At 43.0% G+C, this 20,573-nt stretch overlaps 1 protein-coding gene across 1 annotated transcript in view; it reads right to left on the bottom strand.

The window, feature by feature from the left end:
* Positions 1-20,573, bottom strand: part of SGCG (sarcoglycan gamma) — a 143,294-nt gene that overhangs the window by 77,499 nt on the left and 45,222 nt on the right. Inside the window, exon 2 of the mRNA XM_075592249.1 lies at positions 3,453-3,650. Coding sequence (XP_075448364.1) covers positions 3,453-3,647 — 195 coding nt within the window. The 5' untranslated portion in view covers positions 3,648-3,650. The remainder of the gene's footprint in view (positions 1-3,452; positions 3,651-20,573) is intronic.

Raw genomic sequence — 20,573 nt, forward strand, 5'->3', positions numbered from 1 at the left:
ACTCAGTACACAGTCTAGTACAGTATGTAACCGGCCTATGATGGACAGCTGTTATATATGATATTGGAGTCGTATTTAATGCAGGTAAGTTTAAAATCAGCTGTGCATACAGTTTATCCCCTGTCTAATACAGCCTCATGCAAAACCAAAGGTGCGCACGGAGGTCCCCTATGCCTGTAGTTGCTGGCTGCTCAGAAAAAAAGAATAATGAGCGCGTACCACTGCTTGTAAGCTATGATAATAAATAATGTTTGAAATCCCGGATGGCTAAGCCTTAACGCTCAATACCACCTACTGTTTCTAACCTTACTGCAGACCCTGCCTACATCATATAGACGCGCCATTTAACTCCAGTAACATAGCTTTGTTAGGGGCAAATGGTGTGTGCACTGCTAAAGAAGCTTAAAAAGTGATGCGTTGCCAGGGTAAACAAACGATATCGGTAACTTTCTATAGAAACAAGGAAGGTGCCAGGCAGCTACTTTGTAATTGTCAAATACTGCACAGGAACTAAGTGGGCCATCTATAATATAAAACAAACTGATCAAAGAAATAGCATATACAAATTAAAACATAGAAGTAATTAATAACAAATATTTAAATACAATTTAAATAGAGAAAAAATATTTAATTAGGTCTCAACAGATATAACATTCGCAACCCTAGCTGGACGGGACATCAAGATAATTAAAAAATAGTAAATATGTTGGCACATTAAAGAAGCCCTAGTGAGCTCTTTCTTTGTATATACCCCCACTCACCTCACTTCTTAGATTTTCATTATAGTGAAATATGTTTTAGTTTTATAGATTGATAATAAATATTACGTTTTACTTAGTGCTGTGCATCTAAGTGAACTTATTTTTGAGCATGCCTCATTTATGCTCTTCATATTTTTTTCTGAATTTCACTTACTGTAGGTTCTCAGTGTGGCAACGACCCAAACTTCCGTTAGTTGAATTATCATGTAATGTCTATTACATGTTAGGACTGTAAGTTGATAAATTCCTTTATTTTTAATTTTTTTTTTTAATAATTCTTGATGGATAGAAACAAAAAGAAAATACATTTACACTACTGGCATTTTTTTTTAGGTCAACTGCAATAATTATTAAACCTTATATGGCAGGAGAAGTAAGGAAGTGTAGAAGATAATTTAACATCTGTAAATTGGTGATACAAGAAGTTCTGGTACTTTGTGATAGTGGAACAGAACAAAATACGTTTGATAACTGCTGCTTTGTAGCATTGTAATGTATACCGCTACCTACCTTTCTACTGAAGCTAGGATTTTATTAATGTGACAACGTTATTTGCCTCCTCATTGTGGAGGTCCAAATATTACGCCTTCATCATGAAATAGAAAATTAATAAAAAAGACACACCCAAGTAGAGAATCAAATGAAAGTAAATTGCATCGTGGTACATTAACATCCATAAAATCCACAATAATTAACATCAAGTTAAAAATGATTAATTACCTCATTACTTCACTTGAGCTTATTGCAATAGCTGAAGTAAAGATAATTAATACAGTGATTAATTGTGTAATCAGTGAATAGAAAAATAAAAAGATTAACAAAACAATGAAAAAAAAAAGAGCATGCAAATGTCAAATAAAAGATATTTCATTTTGGGGAGCAATTGAAACAGAAGTACATTAAGAACCAATAAGGATATTTTTGGGGGGGGATCACATAAAAAAGTAAATGAAAATTGTATCTACAATGTACTGTACAGTAAATGACTGTATGCCAATATGGCCAATTGTAAAGGCCAATGCACCTGTAAGGTTTATAGATATTTTTGTAATTTACAACTGTAGCCCTGCTTCCTATCGTTCGCAGGCCGCTACCCTGTGCTGTATCACCTGTAGGCTCGCAGGGCCTAAGTCTCTGCCACGGAGAGCCTGGGGTACTCACGCAATGCTTATAAGGGGTGCAGCGCCTCCACCTGCGACAGCTCCCGCCAAAGGGGGAGTGGATCTTCGCAGGACGTATACACGATAAATACCACCACACAGCCGGATACCTTAACCAAACGACTTTACTTGTATGCAATACCTTACACATATATATAGATATCAGCGGCCCTCCCTAGAGGAGACACTCTACTTTGCGTCACGGCGAACACCAACCCTCCTGGGTCCCTCCACCGAGTGATCCCACCCCGTGTCCAATCCCCTGGGATAAGTCCTCCCACCCTCAAGTGAGTCAGATAGATATGTATATGTGAGTGGGACTGCGCAGCCACTGTGTCCCGAGTGAATTGATGGTACCGTTGGTGCACTTGTAGAAATACCTGCCGGGTACTCCGGTACCCGGTACTGCTACAATCTTCACAAAGGCTCCGCTGGTTATAGAAGTCGTCCTTCCACCCCCATGACAATCCAGGGTGATCCCACCCAGACACGCGGCGGTGGCTAGCGGGGTCTGAGCCCAGACCTCCCACCAATGAGAACAGTCCTGCTATCGATCTGGTGACACTAACGGGAATCAGGAACCTCACTATGGCAATCCTTAGCTCCGCTTGTCTCTACTGGGACTCAGGGCCTGACTGGGCCTGGGGCAGGCGGCCTACACAGGGGCGGTTGGCCTCCCCTACTCCGAAGCTCCATCTCCTCTCCTCTCCAGACGGCTCTAAACCAACGTGAGCGCAACCCCCTCCTTTTCCTCTGCCAAGCTCCCAGCCCATTGGCTCAACTCGATCACGGGGTCTCCGCGGGGCTTCTGGGACCAGTGTTTCGCCGCCTCCCTCCAATTAGCACTCTCCTCCTTCGCGGGCTTTGGACACATTGTCTGCGCATGCGCAACCTCTGCCTAGGTTATATCTATACGTGTGCCAACCAGAACATGGCGTCTTGCATGACGCGGAGCCTCCGTATCGGAGTACTCTCTATGCAGCGCACCCTCCCCCAACAACAAGGGTGAGAAAGGGATCCCGGCTACACAACATTATTGACTTCTATACTGTACCAGCTGCTGACTACAAGCTATCTTTTTGCTGGGACTCTTTCAAATGTATTGAGAGAAAATATGTTATTTGGTACTGTATACTGACATGACACGATAAAAAATATATTCCAAGTAGATGATTAGGTACTAAGATGACTATTAGCACCATGCAGAAAGCATCAGCAATTTTCTCTTTAATCTATAATTGTAGTTTCATATACCCAACGTCAGTTTCTTAGTCAGAGAACTATTAGAGATCTGACCTAGTTCTCTTAACAAACAAAGTATGATGAGAACATACAGTATGGTGAACCTGAGGCAGATTCAACACGAAAACTGTCAGCCTTGATAATCTATGGACTTTTTTTTTTCTTTTTCAATATGTCACATTATCAAAGCACATACAAAACATTAGAACATGGTTTGACAACATATTTTAATTTATTACAGTAAAACTGTTGGTTTAAGGTGTAGAAGTAAAAAAAAAAGATTACTTACTGGTGAAAACCACATGACTTTAAGAATCCAAATTGTCAGAGCAAAGTTCACTACAAGGATGATAAGGAGAAGGAGAACAAATAGGTAGAGACAGCGTTTTCTCCAGCCATAAATTCCAATGTTGTAGACATACTGTTTCTCCGGCCTTTCTAGGCTTGTTCCTTGAGTTGTTGTTGTATATTGTTCCCGGACCATCTGCTATGAAAGACATAAAATGTACAGTATGTTAAACGTAATAATTTACAGTAAATTAAAAGTAACAAAGTTAACAATTACATAGTGTTTACCTGTGGAGACTAGCACACTGATTGAGATAATGGTGATTAGGTTTTTCTAACTGATCAAATGTTTAATTCCTATAGTGGACATGTGTAAGGTCCACTATGAGACTAGGGTTGCTAGGTTGCTTGTCCAAAAATACTGGACACAATGGTGAAAGGTGCGATGTGCGCGAGAATCGTTGGTGGGGAAGAATGTTATGTATAAATGACCTGACTGTTACGTCATTTTTTCTAAATTTCACTCCACGTATTTACCAATTTGCACCAATGTATATTCTATTTCGTAAAAAATCTGGGGAGGGGTCTTGGGAGGGAGCGCCCTTCCAAGGATATTTTAGGATATAGAATATGAAATAGTGCAAATTGGTGCATGCTTGGAGTGAAATTTAGAGCAAATGACGTAATGGTCATCATTTATAAATAACTGACCTGCAGTAATACTGTACATGGCGAGCAATACTAATCTTAATCCTTCTCCCACAAATTTCAAGATTGTTGCACCCCTCCTCATCCTCTCTCCCCTTATCCTCTCACCCTTCCACCCCCCTCATCCTCTTACCCCCTCCCCTCATCCTCTCTCATCCCGCCCCCCTCATCCTCTCACCCCCTCACCCCCTTCCTTCAACCTCTCATCCCCCTCCCTTCATCCTCTCATCCCCCTCCCTTCATCCTCTCATCCCCCCTTCCTTCATCTTCTCATCCCCCTCCCTTCATCCTCTCTCACATCCTCTCCCTTCATCCTCTCATCCCACTCCCTTCATCCTCCTCTCACCCCTCTCCCTTCATCCTCTCTCAATACCCCCATCCTCCCTTCATCCTCTCTCACCACCCCCTACCTTCATCGTTCCACCCCCTCCATTCACCCTCTCACCCCCTCCCTGTCATTATCACTCCTTCCCTTTATCCTGTCTCACCACCCCCGTTCCCTTCATCCTCTCTCAACCCCCCCTCCCTTCATCCTCTCTCAACCCCCCTCCGTCCTCTCTCAACCCCCCTTCCTTCATCCTCTCCCCCCCCTCCCTGTCATTTTCACCCCCACACGGCAGCCAGAGACAACACACACACAAAACAGTACAAGTACAAATACACACACACCAGGAAAAAACAGAACAAATACACACAGAACACAGTCTCATCTCTCTCTGCTCCATGCTTTTCCTCTGCTATTTGGCCCCACCCCCAGCTCCTGCCACCTCCATTCTGATTGGCTGCATTACATAGCAGCAGCCAATCAGGATGGAGGATTGTATGTTTGTGATGGTGCTCAAAACTTCTTGATAAAGTTCCTTTGAACGAAACGCGTTGAAGGTTTGCTGTTGTCCCACATGATGATTTGTTAATAAAGGACTTTTATTGCTAAGACCTGCTCCTCTCTACTGCTGTGCGCTGCACACCCTGGCTTTGGAATCAGGATGGAGGAAGCTGCCCAGCCCCCTAGCAGCAGCAGCCCTGCTCTATCCCTTCTCAGAGAAAATCCCACAATTGGTTACTAAATCCGGAGACATAATACCAGATACAGCAGAGACTGCGACTATTCTAACACAAACCAGTGGCAATCGCCAAAAAGACCCAGGTACATTCTGAATACATGCCTTAAACTAGCCCCAGCATTTCTGCATTGATTAATGGCCCATCAGATTAACAGCAGGGGTCCCTGGCAGTTCCATTCAGTTTGAATGGAACTGCCAGGGACCCCTGCTGTGTTAATCCCATGAGTCATTAGTCAATGCAGAAATGCCTTAAACTTGCCTTAAACTAGCCCAGCACATACCCAGAATGTAACAGGGCTAGTTTAAGGCAAGCTTTAGAATAGTCGTGGTCTAGTCTGTACATACATGCCCGTATTATCTCTTTGTAACCCCCTGCGTCTGCTATAAGTACAGGACATGGTGTCATGTAAAGGGGGGGTCGAAATATCCTGCAGCCTAGAACAAATGGAGAATTCGTCCCGCGGATGACAGAATATCAAGAGGGCCCAAGGCAGAAGTCGTGTACCCCAAAGTCTGTCTGGTGCTGACAGTGAGAAACCCTTAAACTATATCAGGGAAGCAGAGCCGGAAGCAATGAGTTATAATCCCTTGACCAGCCCTGAAGATGCCCTGCAAAATGCCAGGCATGATTGTGATCTGCTCTGTGAACAATTGAAGCTGGAGAGGGAAGATAACGCTGAGTTACCGAAGACTGTTCTCTCAATGTACTCTTAATCCGGGACCGAATTGGAGGATCTACGGACAGATCTAGATACTGCAAACGCTACAATTACTGCCATGGATGAAAAGTAGAGCCAATCTGATAGAATGATTGCTAATCTGAAACAGAAGTATGAGGAGTCACTGAAAGAGTAGTCTCTCTCAGCAAGAGGTTTCCAATTGCCATAGAGAGGTGGAAGTCTCTCAGAATGAGGTTCACACTATCCGCATAGAAATTAATGCCTCACACCAGGAGGTCAACAGTGTCCGGACTGAGGTGGACATATCTCAGAATGAGGTTCATACTCTCCGCATAGCACTGGATGCCTCACACCAAAAGACCAGCAGTTGCCGCACAAAACTGGAAGTCTCTAAAAAGGAACTTCAAAGTCTCGCTGAGGCGCTGGACATCTACTCTGTGCCCAGGACATACTTAAAAACGAGAGGTAACTCTCAATGTATTACTTCCTGGTAAAATATTTTATAAATAAAAATAAAATAAATCTCTCAAAAAGCTGTCTATATTCTTAGTATGGATCTTAAAGTCTCTCAGAAGGAGCTTCACACCCTCAACCTAGAGATTGAAGTCTCACGCCAGGAGACCGGGAGTCTCAACTCAGAAGTGCATAAATGGAAGGAGGACTAAAAGGAGGCCCTGAATATTACAGAGACTGTAAAAAGAGAAAATACAAGGCGGAAAGAAGAAAATTCTGATTTGACTGACCACGTCAATGAAAAGAATGAAAAGCTGCATGAGCTAGAAAAAATAAAGAAATGATTGGAAGTTAGAAGCAAATGTTCATAAGCGGCTTGAGAAAAATAAAGTAAATAAGGCACCTGGCCCCGATGGCATACATCCAAGTGTTCTCAAGGAGTTAAGCTCAGTAATAGCCAAACCATTATATTTAATATTCAAGGACTCCATTTCCACAGGCTCATTACCACAAGATTGGCGTAAAGCAGATGTGGTGCCTATATTTAAAAAGGAACCTAGATCACAACCAGGAATTACAGACCTGTAAGCCTGACTTAAAGCGTGGGGAAACTACTTGAAGGTTTAATACGGAATAGTATTCAGGAATACCTAATGGAAAACAAAATTATTAGTAATAGTCAGCATGGATTTATGAAGGATAGATAATGCCAAACTAACCTTATTTGTTTCTTTGAGGAGTTAAGTAGGAATTTAGGCAAGGGTAATGCAGTTTATGTGGTCTACTTAGATTTGCAAAGGCTTTTGATACAGTTTCACACAAAAGGTTGGTGTACAAAATAAAGCAAATTGGACTCAGTAATAATATATGCACCTGGATTGAAAACTGGTTAAAGGACAGACAACTGAGGGTTGTCATAAATGGAGCTTTTTCAGGTTGGGCTAAAGTCGGGAGTGGAGTACCCCAGGGATCGGTACTGGGACCCCTGCTTTTTAACTTGTTTATTAATGACCTTGAGTTTGGCATCGAGAGCAAAGTCTCCATCTTTGCTGATGATACTAAATTGTGTAAGGTAGTAGAATCAGAGCAGGATGTAATTTCTCTTCAGAAGGACTTGGAGAGACTGGAAACATGGGAAGGTAAATGGCAGATGAGGTTTAATACAGATAAATGTAAGGTTATGCATTTGGGATCCCTGCGCTTCACCCATAGGGATAGCAATCAATGGGGAATATATATATATATATGTATGGTGTAAATATCTATAAGAAAAAAGGAGACTTTTGGTATATATATATATATATTCCCCATTGATTGCTATCCCTATGGGAGAAGCGCAGGGATTCACTTTCTGTTTTGCACATTTGTATGGCCATTTCCTTCACTAGCTGCATGCTCTTTACATGGAGAAGCGCAGTGATTATATTTGTTTTACATTATTTGTTGGGCCGATTTTAATCCTTTGCAGCACGCTCCTAGAGGGCAACACTACTATGGTGTAATTGAATATATTTAGCCAATCACCTGCAACTGCTTATTGAGCAGTTTGTGGCAGGCCAGCCCCTCCTCTTCTAGGTATATAATCTCCTAGCAAGGTCCCCTTATTCCACTTCACTTACATGTGAGTATCTGTACTGGTATATACCAGTTTTTAATTGCACTAGGTTATACAAGCATATGCTTTGATATTTTAACCCCTTCTGGGCTTATTTCACATAACACTAGTATGCATTTAGCGTAGGGACCTGCTAAAGAGACTTACCTTGACGTGGTTAGCAGGCTTGGCATTATTTGATCAAAGGATGTATACCAAAAGTCTCCTTTTTTCTTATAGATATTTACACCATACATATATATATATATATATTCCCCATTGATTGCTATCCCTATGGGAGAAGCGCAGGGATTCACTTTCTGTTTTGCACATTTGTATGGCCATTTCCTTCACTAGCTGCATGCTCTTTACATGGAGAAGCGCAGTGATTATATTTGTTATGCATTTGGGATGCAAGAATAAAAAGGCGAATTACAAATTAAATGGGTATAAATTGGGGGAATCCTTGATTGGGAAGGATTTAGGAGTGCTTGTAGACAGCAGGCTTAACAATAGTGCCCAAAGTCATGATGCAGTAGCTGCAAAGGCAAACAAGATCTTATTGTGCATCAAACGGCAAATGGATGGAAGGGAAGTAAACATAATGATGCCCCTTTATAAAGCATTAGTAAGACCATACCTTGAATATGGAGTACAATTTTGGGCACCAATCCTAAGGAAAGACATTATGGAACTAGAGAGAGTGCAGAGAAGAGCCACCAAATTAATAAAGGGGATGGACAATCTAATTTATGAGGAGAGACTAGCTAAATTAGATTTATTTACATTAGAAAAGAGGCGTCTAAGAGGGGATATGATAACTATATACAAATATATTCGGGGACAATACAAGGAGCTTTCAAAAGAACTATTCATCCCAAGGGCAGTACAAAGGACTCGGGGGCATCCCTTAAGGTTAGAGGAAAGGAAATTTCACCAGCAACAAAGGAAAAGGTTCTTTACAGTAAGGGCAGTTAAAATGTGGAATTCATTACCCATGAAGACTATGATGGCAGATACAATAGATTTGTTCAAAAAAAGGTTGGACATCTTTTTAGATAGGAGAGGTATACAGGGATATACCAAATAAGAATACAAGGGAAGGATGTTGATCCAGGGATTAATCCGATTGCCAATTCTTGGAGTCAGGAAGGAATTTATTTTTCCCCTTATGAGATATCATTGGATGATATGACTCTGGGGTTTTTTGTTTGCCTTCCTCTGGATCAACAAGTAAGTATAGATATAGGATAAAGTATATGTTGTCTAAATTTAGCATAGGTTGAACTTGATGGACGTACGTCTTTTTTCAACCTCATCTACTATGGAACTATGGAACAGACGAATCTAACATGGATTAAACCCAACCTTTCTCATTTTATAGTTGCCATAAGCAAACATACTGTCAAAAAGTGGGATCACAGACCAATACCCTCTTCTATCTCCTGGAGGAGGGGCAGTGCGACAAAAGCAATCATCATTAGTTAAGGTTTGCCTTACCAAAAGCTTCCACCCACAAACTTTTTGTGAACATTTGAAAAATATCATAGTTTGAAATTAAATATTCATATATTTCTGATAAAGTCACCCTCTTATCTGTTCCAGCATTAATTGCAGAAAATATTAAAAATGCATAACTGAGGTCAGGTTTGGTATACATGTACGGAGTTGACATGGTGTCCATTCAACAATTGTGCATAGATAACAATGTAGAAAAAAGCCCACAGCATTGTGTTTTAGAGCTTTTTATTATGCAACGCCTAAATTTGATAACGTCTTCAGCTTCTTTATGGACCATGGTCGATTCACAATGGATAACTGTGGTAGACTTGGGTTTTAAGCACCTGCAAAATGACACAGTAGTACAGTACTATCCACTGGATAGTGCAAAGGGAATTCATTCATTTCTGCCATCTGGCGGATACACGAAGAACTGTACCCAAATAAATCAGAATCCAGGTAATTCAAAGAAATCAGCAACGGTTCACACAGGTGTGACTGGTGTGATTGACGGCATTCACGGAAGCTTTCACGGAAGACTAATGCGTGAATGCTGCGTGGAATACTGCAGAGTTCATGAAAACGGTTCCGTGAAATGTTCGAATAACGGCTGCTGCATCTGTATATAGAACAAATAACACCAAAAACTATGCAGAATTTCATATATAGTGGACACTGGTTGCCTTTCGGTTTATTAAGGGTATATTCTCCTAATTGGAGTGTAAGCTCTTGTACTAACCCATAAATTCACCTAGGAAGGCAGTGTCCACTGTATGCAATATATGACTATTATCCAACATTATGCCCTTTTGTACTTATTAGGGTTATACATAGAACATAAGATATTCTCCATATCTAAGCCTATAATTGATGCACAAACAAACATTTTGATTTGCGCTACAATATCATTTCGCACTTAGCTCTATCTGTACTATGTGAACCACATGTCAGTGTTTATATTTAAGATTGATACATAAACAAATTTAGAAAAAAACAAGCGATGGTGGAATACATATCCCATGTTACAGTATTGCATATATATTGGTTGATAACCTGGTTTTACAAATACAGTAGAGCTTCTCGGCGTCCCTTTTTTCGTCAATCCGCCAATACGGCGGTACAGAGAAGGGGATCGCTATGTCTGCTATGCGCAGAACGGGGAAGTCCGAGGTCGCGCATGTGCAGAACGGGGCCTGCTGAGGTTGCGCATGCACAGAACGGAGTTCATGCATGTGCAGAACGGAGTTCGCGCATGCGTAGATGGGGGGACTGCAGGACCGTAGAAGGGGGACTGCAGGATTTTTTCTTTGCAGCGTGGCCATAGAACGGAACCCGCCGCATGAACGGGCCCGTCTCTAAAAAAAAATTAGTAAAAAATGTACAAAAACTTGTCTGGTTATTGTATACATCAATGGATATTAATAATACAATTTCATATAGGATGAAATGAGTATAATGTCTAAAAGTAAAGCTGCAGTTGAAAAAAGGAAGAGGCAGAGGAAGAGATAGATGTTAATCAAAATATCACTGCAAAGGTCAGCAAAAGTGTCCGTTTCTCTTAAGAAAGCATTGAGATCAAATTCAATGTTGAGGCCCCTTGGCATTAGGATACGAAGTTCGGAAATCCAGAATGATTCTCTTCTTGCGAGAAGACTAACAGAGTTACCTCCTCGCCAATGGGGTATAGGGGCGTCAATAGCCTTACATATTAGACCTCTTGGATTTTGGCCATGGACTAGAAGAAATTGATTCAATATGCTATGAGTTACCAAACCCCCTTTTGATATTATATAGTGTTCATAGAGCCTTCATTTCAAGGATCTTGTGGTCATACCCACGTACTGCAGACCACAGTGACATTCTAAAAGATAAATTACAAATGTACTATTAACAACTAATATATGAAGAAATATATGTCCTAGATGTAATGTTTGATTTGAAATGAAGTGGTTTTAATACTATATCTACATGCTATACACCAAACACAATTGTGATATCCTACACTATTCTTGGTTTTACATCTAACTGTATAAATAAGTGGGCAACTGGGAGCCAGTCTGTTTCTGAGATTCGGGGCCTTAGTAAAAATAATTTTAAGATATTCTGGCAAAAAAATTCCCAACTCTTTATCTTTCTTTAGGATTGCCCAATGTTTACGGAATATTTTCCTTATCATTGGAGCCATTTGGTTGTATTGAGTTATGAAAGGCACCTCGTTCATTAAATTGTTAGCTTTATTTTTGTATTGAAGTAATTTATCTCTGTCCATTGATCTCATCTCAGAAATCGTATCTTCTAATTTGTTCGATGGATAGTTTCTTTTTTCAAATTTAGTTTTAAGCTCAGATGTCTGGATGTTAAATAGCTCATTTGTAGTGCTGTTGCATTTTAATCTAATGAACTGCCCTTTCAGGATATTACTAATCCAAAATGGATTGTGATGACTATCGGCCCTTAGATAATTATTAGCTTGAACGTCCTTAAAATAGGTCTTGGTTTGAATTTTATTGTACGAAATGAATATCGCTAAATCAAGAAATTCTATTAATTGGCTTGTAAGAGATGTGTGCAGAGGTATGCAATGGAGACCGTTAAGGTGAAATTAAAATAAGGCTTTATTGTCTGTCCTTTTAAACAATATAGCAAACAAAAAATATACATAAAACAATAAACACCTATCCCTGTGTAAGGGTGTAAGGGCTCTGCTCGTCCTCTAGATGGCCGCTGCCGTGAAGTATCAGGACTATCTCACTTCCTGGCAAACCTGCCTTTACTCGCCAACAGGAAGTGTCTTCAAGCATACTGAAGCAACCATCCTGCTTCCTGGCAATACTTGCCCTTCTTCTCCTGACAGGAAGCAAGCCTCACTCCAGCTCTCATTGCCAGCAGCTGCCGCTGGTCCTTAAATAGCAGTCAGTTGCTACATGCCCTGGACTGTGCAAAGTAGTACTCCTGTACTTCTCTCCTTCCATTAGTGAGGTATAGTATACTGTCGCAGGAACAGGTGCGCCAACAAGTATTCTAAAACTTGCCTTAAACTTGCCTAGGAAAATCTGGGGCTATCACCCAAAGATCCAGGTACGTCCTGGGTACATGCTGCAACCTTTCAGTGACATTTCTGCGGAGACTAATGGCCCATCGGATTAACACAGCAGGGGTCCCTGGCAGTCCCATTCAGTTTGAATGGGACTGCCAGGGACCCCCGCTGTTAAGCCGATGGGCCATTAGTCTGTCTGCAGAAATGTCACTGAAATGTTGCAGCATTTACCCAGCATGGAGCCAGCATGTACCTGGCTCTTGTTGGTGATTGCCCCAGATTTGTTTTAGAATACACGTCGGTACTACAGTAGTGTAGGATCTGCTGAAGAGGGTTTACCGTGACGTGGTAGCAGGCTTATAATACTTTGGCCAAAGCATTTAAGTAAAGAACCCTTACTTTGAATTTAGTGCTGATTTTATATTTTCGCTCACTGAGGACTCAGCAGTCTCTGCTGTTACTGGCACACTACCCTTAAGGAGGCTGTATGTCCTCCAGGGAATAACTACCTGTGCCACGGAGCTTGGCTCCGCCACCTGGTCACATCACGGCTGTCTTGTGCGCGGCACGCTCACGTGATGTCATGCACCGCTCCGTAGCTGCGCAGCAACTATCTCTTATCTCCTGCAACTTATCCTAGCCCTTGAAGAGGCCGCGCCTCTCTCGCGTGCAGCGCGCTCATGTGACTTCGTGCCCCGCTCTCCAGCTGCGCGGCAACTAATCTCTTCGCTTGTTTCCTGCAGCCTTTCCTGACCTCCGCTGATGCCGCGCCTCTGCTCCGCCTCCCTTACTACTGGTTCCTGTCCCTGATCTATAGCCTGTCCAGTCTATTCCACCTCAGTACCGGGGTCCTCCTTGTGCGTTACAAAGGGCTACCTTACTTCCCCAGTTCCTCTCTGCAAGGCTGGGGGGAAAAATCCCCTTACTCACTTATCACCCCAAAGTCTCAGTGGTATCATAACACAGATGGCCCTTCAGGTCAGACCGGGTAGGTGTCTGCTGCATGGTCCAGGCATAGAGGTCAGGTTCCCTTTTGTCGCTCAGGACACAGTCTTCCTTTTCCTTATGTCAGCTCCCTTGTGAGCTAAGGAATCTCCTTCCTGTTACTCAGACCAGGCTTTTTTTTAACAGTCCTAATCAGCACGGTGGAGTCTGGTTGATTGCCTGTGCAATTAACCAGTACACTGCTCGATTTAGAGGCAGTTTCTCTCTGACAGTGATAAGTCCCTGTTACATGGCTACTACTTTTACAAGTGAATTTCAGTTGTTATTATTGTCATTGAGATACAAAATAAAAAAATCCAATTCCTCTTCACTCACTTTTCAAATAAACAAATATCGTTAATGTAGCATCGCCAGATCACCAGGTTCACACCGAATGGGCAATTAGACCAGATGTAATTGTCTTCCCACATGCCCATAAATAAATTGGCATAGCACGGTGCGAACCTGGCCCCAAGCGGTGCCACAAACCTGTAAATAATACTGAATTAAAAAAATTGTGTGCAAGTATGAATTTGACGCTGTTGGTAAGAAAAGACATAAGTGATGATGACATTAAGGGATCTCGTTGAAGTATGTTGGAAATGGCTTCACAGCTTTGGTTGTGGTCAATGACCGTATATAAAAATGTAACATCCCCTGTAGCCGATATATAATGTGATTGCCATTCAATATCCTGTAGGGTCTGCAGTACGTGGGCAGTATCCCTAAGATAAGATAGTAATTGGGTAACATACTGTATGGTTGAAGATGATATATGAAGTGATAAAGATGTGATGTGAGTGACTGGATGTCCAAAATAATCGGGCACCCTGTGAGCTGGTTTAAGTTCTTATGGATTTTTGGAATTATATAAAATATTGGTATTCTAGGATGGGTATTATACAAAAATTCATTTTCCTGTTTGCTCAAAACATTATTACCAAGACCCTCATTGAGAAGACTCAATAGCTCTTCTTGATATTCTACCATAGGATTCCGGGGGAGGGGTTGATATGTGGACCTATCTTGTAGGATACGTAATGTAGTATTTTTTTGTCCATAATAACCACCCCCCCCCCCTTATATAAGAATGGACACACTGTTCTATAGCATCATCATACCCCTGACGAAGAGAGATTTACTCTCAAAACGTGTAGGGTTAATCCAACTATCTCTGCACAGCCCAAGTGTTTTCAGCATACTATAGCTGAGAGCCCGACAGTTTTCAGACGATCGAGGAATACCGGAACCAGCATCTCTCACATCTCGTGAGACTTGGGAGAGAGAGTGGGGACAGAAGTTCTATGTTGGGGACACAGATTGAGCACAGCTCACAATCGGAAGCACCTAACATTGACTGTTACCAGCTGGATTCAGCACGAATCGGGAGTGGTCTTGCCATAAACGAGAGGGGATACTCTCTAATAATATCCACCACAAGCTAATATCCTCTGTCTAGAAAGTAGGGCTTATACTCATTGGATCAGAGTATTGTTGGACATTTGTGTGGACATTGGTTCCATTTGTTTTATATATTTTTTAATAAATGTGCTTTTTATCTAGTTTCACCTACCTGTAATTTCTCTGAGGCTTCTACTTAGTACTGCATTTTTGTTTGAGTAATATAATACAGTATTATGCTGTGTGTCGTTTTTCTTTCATTACATGCACCTGATATCTTATCATATTGAACATCGTTGGAAACAACAAGGACATTTGTCTTTCTACAGATCATCAAATGGTTGTATACTTACCTTTTCTTGATTTTTATTGAAGATTTCTCTAATTCCATTCAGATTATAATACAAGGTGCCAAATTTATTGCCTTTTTTCCATATTATCTGTACCTGTCTTAGGTGGTCAGTGTTTTATAATTTGGCAGCCTCCCTTCACTTAAGTACCTGTGATTATTTAGGGGTTTTACCTATTAATTGGTTTAATTTACTATTATTGTTAGCGCTACATTATCTTTTTCTTCATTCTCAGAATGCTTCTGTGACAGGGTGAATGAACGTCACCAGCCATATACCTGGCAAACCTATGTTTATAAACGAACAGAGAACAGCGTCCTGGTAATACTGGACAGTGGTTTAACATACCCACGTGTTCAGACTGCTATACACAATTTAGTGGTTAAGTGCAGTTTATTCACTATTTTGATCCAGAACACCTCACCAAGTGTTCATACTTATAGGATCAGAGCGTTTAATCATCGTTTTATTAACCATTATTTTAAATTTGTTTATTAAAGTGTATGTTTTAACGTGTTCATCATATCATCCCTCAGGTGTTTAGAGTGCCCATACTAGGTTTCTGTTCTCTGTTCGTTTATGATTCATACCTACCTAGGGAGCACCTACACCTACCACCTATAGACAGCTGGGGGGGGGGTCCCCTACTTGTCTCCAAACCTATGTTTAGGCTTGCAGTGCAGCAGTGACGAGGCTAAGTTTCAGTTGAGAAGGGCTTCTTAATTAGTCTGACCCCAGCTGCATAATCAAGGTGTTTTAAAAACCCCAGGCTGTACACACATGCAAGTTAGCTGATCAGGAGACAGGACTGAAATACTGAAGATATTACTGCTATAAGGTCTGTTTTTCAAAGTACATGTGTGATGAACTGTCTGTGTCCTGCATGCTGAAGAGAAGCTGCCTTGTTTTCTAGGCTGAAGTGAAGCTATTTTGTATTTGTCTGCTGAAGAGAAGCTATTTTGTTTTTGTATGCTGAAGAGAAGCTATTTTGTTTTGTGTGCTGTATGTTTTTAAGGCTCAATAAAGAAGCCTTATCAAGAGAACCCACGTGTGTGGTTGCATGTACCCTGCAACATATGGTGTCAGAAGTGCCGGGATTTTGAGAGGCCCCTGCAGTTGAAAGGGCACACACACACACACACACACACACACAAATGAGAAAAATGGAAGAGTTTCTGTGCGAGCAGACTAGACAGCAGGGACTGTTAATGCAGGAGCAGACCAAACAGCAGGGACTGTTAATACAGGAGCAGGCCCAACTACTATTGCAGCAGCAAACCCAGCTCCTAACCCAGCAGCAGGCAGCACAGGATGATCGGATGGCCAAGCTGCTCACCCAATTCCAGGGGTCTGCCAGTCCAGAACTTACGAACAAACCCCAGGTCCTCCTGAGGAAAATAGCTCCGAACGAGGATCCAGAGGCTTTTCTACTGACATTTGAAAGGGTTGCCGAAGCTCAGGGCTGGGCTGCAGATCGCTGGGCAACTGCTTTGGCCCCGCTCCTCATAGGAGAAGCCCAGGCCTCATATCAGGGCCTCCCAGCAGATCGGGCAATGGACTACCAACAAGTAAAAGCCGCCATACTGGATCGCTTAGGTCTGACTCCAGAGACCTACCGGCAGCAGTTCTGGAACCTGAAGTACACCGCTAAGATGAGACCCCGGGTCCTCGCTCAGCGGTTATTGGACTTGTGTACTCACTGGATACAACCCGAGGAGTGCACTAAGGAGGCAATTCTTGAGCAAGTGGTTTTGGAACAATTCCTACAGATAATACCCCCTTCCGCACGCTCGTGGGTAAAATGCCATGCTGCTGAAACCCTAGCTTTGGCGGTCCAACTCGTTGAGAACTTCCTTGGGGCCGAGGATCAGGCGAGTGCCCTGGACCCGACGGATCCAACTTCACCAGCACTTGCAGAGACCTAAAGAGGGAGTTTGGAACAACGGGGAAACTACGGCCCCTCCATGCGCAACTGCCAAGTGCCACGAAAGGAGCAGTTCTTCCAACAAGGAAGAAGTCAAAATGCCGGGCACCGCCGAGACCCTCATCCCCTTCCTGATTTTTGCTTGTCGCCAAATGAGAGGAACTTCCGAGGACGTCGCCCACAGGACCCACCAGATGCCTGGTCTCCAGTATCCGGTCCAGCGGAGCGCTATCCACGGCCCCCTCCTGCGAGGGAACCCTCGCCCTGTTCCACCTGCGGAGGACAAGGCCACCGGCATGTTAACTGTCCACAGATTGATTGTTCCTTCAGCAGGACCGTTGCCTCGGCTTTCACTGGAGAAAATTACAAGCCCTGGCTACTTCCAGCCAGGTTGGGGGAAAAACCGTCCAGGCCCTTGTAGATTCGGGCTCTGGGAAAACTCTGGTCTTCCAGGAACTGTAACCGCCTAACGTGTGTTCTTTTGACTCTCCATAGAGTATAGAATGTATACACGGCGATGTAAAACGGTATCCGACGGCCAAAATCCGGCTACAGGTAAAAGGTCAGGAGGCCTACCTCGAAGTAGGAGTCGCTCCTTAGCTCCCTGCCCCATTGAGCTAGGCTCGGATTGGCCTTTCTTTTTGGACCTAATTGCTCCAGTCTCTCACAAGGAGCATTATTCTATGGCTCAGGAGAACCCTGGCAAACTGTTCCCCTTCTCGGCAGACCTTTTTCCCAGTAGACACCGGGTTCCAAAGACTCGGAAGCACAGACGCTCTGACAAACAGGACTGGTTGCAGAAATCTGGATCTCAAGGTGACCATTCTAGTAGCCAGTAGTCACAAGTGATGGCTGGGGATGGCCAGAGGGAGGGGGATATGGGCCCTGGAGATTTACCAGACCTATACCTCTCTGATTTTTGCCAGAGGCAAAGGGAAGGCCCAGTCCTTGCTAGACAGTATGATAAGGTGGTAAAAATTGATAAGCAAATATTGAATGCACATGGGGTGATAGTATTCCCCCATTTTGAATTATCAAATGATATCCTGTATAAGGTGAATAGGCAGATACAAACAGGGGAGGTCACCAGACAGATATTGGTTCCCAAGGCGTTTGTTAAATCTGTGTTCACTCTAGCCCATACTGTCCCTTGGGGTGGTCACCTTGGCAGGGATAAAACATTGGACCGTATTTCGTCCCAATTCTATTGGCCAGGGATGAATAGTGATATTGCTAAGTTATGTGCGGCATGTCTGGAGTGCAAGCTAACTAGTCCGAAGGGACAAAAACCAGCCCCTTTGGTTCCTCTACCCTTGGTGTCAGTTCCCTTTGAGAGGATTGGGGTAGACTTGGTAGGACCTCTAGAACCTTCTGCGAAAGGACACAGGTTTATTCTTGTAATAGTTGACTATGCAACAAGATATCCTGAGGCGTTCCCCCTGAGGACAGCAACGGCGAAGCAAGTAGCCATCAAGTTGTTGGAGCTGTTCTCACGGGTTGGACTTCCCCAGGTTTTGTTGACAGACCAAGGTACACATTTTATGGCTAAACTGATGCAGGATGTCTTAAAATTACTAGAGGTCAAGTCTGTTCGGACATCGGTCTACCATCCACAGACTGACGGATTGGTGGAAAGATTTAACTGAACTTGAAAAGGGACGCTGAGGAAATTTGTAGATTCAGAGAAGCAAGCCTGGGATGAACTTCTCTTTTCTGCTGTTTGCAGTGCGGGAAGTTCCCCAGGCCTCCACGGGATTTTCTCCATTTGAACTGCTGTATGGCCACCAACCCCGGGGTATCCTAGACCTCCTAATGGAGTCCTGGGAGGAACAGCGGTCCCTTTCTAAGAATACCCTGCAATATGTATTGGACCTTATGTGGTCGGGCTTTTTGCTAGGGAGAATCTTAGATCATCCCAGGACAGTCAGGAGAGACATTACAATCAAAATGCTCGTATGAGAGTGTTTCACCCAGGAGATCAGGTGATGTTGTTGTTAATTGTAGGGAGAAGCTCGTGGGGAGCGCAGATGTCACCATATGTGGGGAAAGAAATATATATAAGTGTAGTATGTTCTACAAATTCAACAATCAATTCAAAGAATCATGATTGGGAACTCACACTTTTCCAGTGAAAGATCAGCAGCGGATATAATAATGAAGACTCGGTCAGTGTGAAGTATCAGGAATCAGCAGCATAATCCCTCAATGTGAAAAGATAACACACTTAGTGCAACATTGCATGTTCCAGTAAAATATTTATCCAAGGCGATAAGTATTGCACTTACATAAGGCACTATCTGCATAGACACGTAACAATAATGATGCGCAGCTTGTACATGCCACCAGCCCTGCTCCCGAGGTTACGTCGCGTCACTTCCGGTCGGTCCGTCGCGTCACTTCCGGTTGCGATCGATCGCAAAGATGGAATCACCGGGTAGAGGGGGAGATGCTGAATACACTTCTCAGGCTGCTGCAGGTTCAACTCAACGCATTTCGCTGGCTTGGCAGCTTCGTCAGTTGTGAGAGCAAACTCCTAGCCAAATGGCAGGGCCCATTTGAAGTACTCCGCCGCATGGGTGATGTGGATTACGAGATCGCTCAACCAGGGTCCAGGAAGGGTAAAAAAATTTACCATGTGAACTTGCTGAAACCCTGGAAGACGCAGAGGTCTATATTCATCCACCCGGTGGAGGAGGAAACGGATTTGGGTCCTCAGCCCCCACGGGAGAACATCGTGGGTGACGATAAAATCCCAATGGATAGACAGTTGTCCTCTGAACAAAAAGGGGACTTGTTAGAAATAATTACACAGTTCCATGATGTTTTTTCTGATTTGCCAGGGCAAACTAATTTAATTTCACATGTGATCGAGACAGCACCTGGGGTAAAAGTATGTTCCCGTCCTTATAGGTTGCCTGAAAGTCGTAGGGCCCTGGTAGAGAAGGAGGTACAAGAAATGTTATACTTAGGAGTGATTGAGGAATCATGCAGTGAGTGGTGTAGTCCACTAGTTATGGTCCCTAAACCCGGTGGGAAGGTAAGATTGTGTGGACCTCCGAAAGGTCAATGCAGTATCCAAGTTTGACGCATATCCAATGCCAAGGGTGGACAAGTTAATTGACGCCCTTGGTAACGCGGAATATATATCCACGCTGGACTTAACAAAAGGATACTGGCAAATACCTTTAGAGGAAAAGTCCAAGTGCAAAACAGCCTTTGCCACTCCCATGGGTTTATACCAGTTTGTGACAATGCCATTTGGACTGCATGGAGCCCCAGACACATTTCAGAGACTCATGGATAAAGTGCTGAGACCCCATAGGGCTTATGCCTCAGCCTACCTAGATGACATTATCATTTATAGTAAACACTGGGGGGCCCATCTAAAAAGGCTGAAAGCGGTCCTCAAATCTCTAAGAGAAGCAGG

This window comes from Ascaphus truei, chromosome 3, assembly GCF_040206685.1.
Source record: "Ascaphus truei isolate aAscTru1 chromosome 3, aAscTru1.hap1, whole genome shotgun sequence".
NCBI lineage: Eukaryota > Metazoa > Chordata > Amphibia > Anura > Ascaphidae > Ascaphus > Ascaphus truei.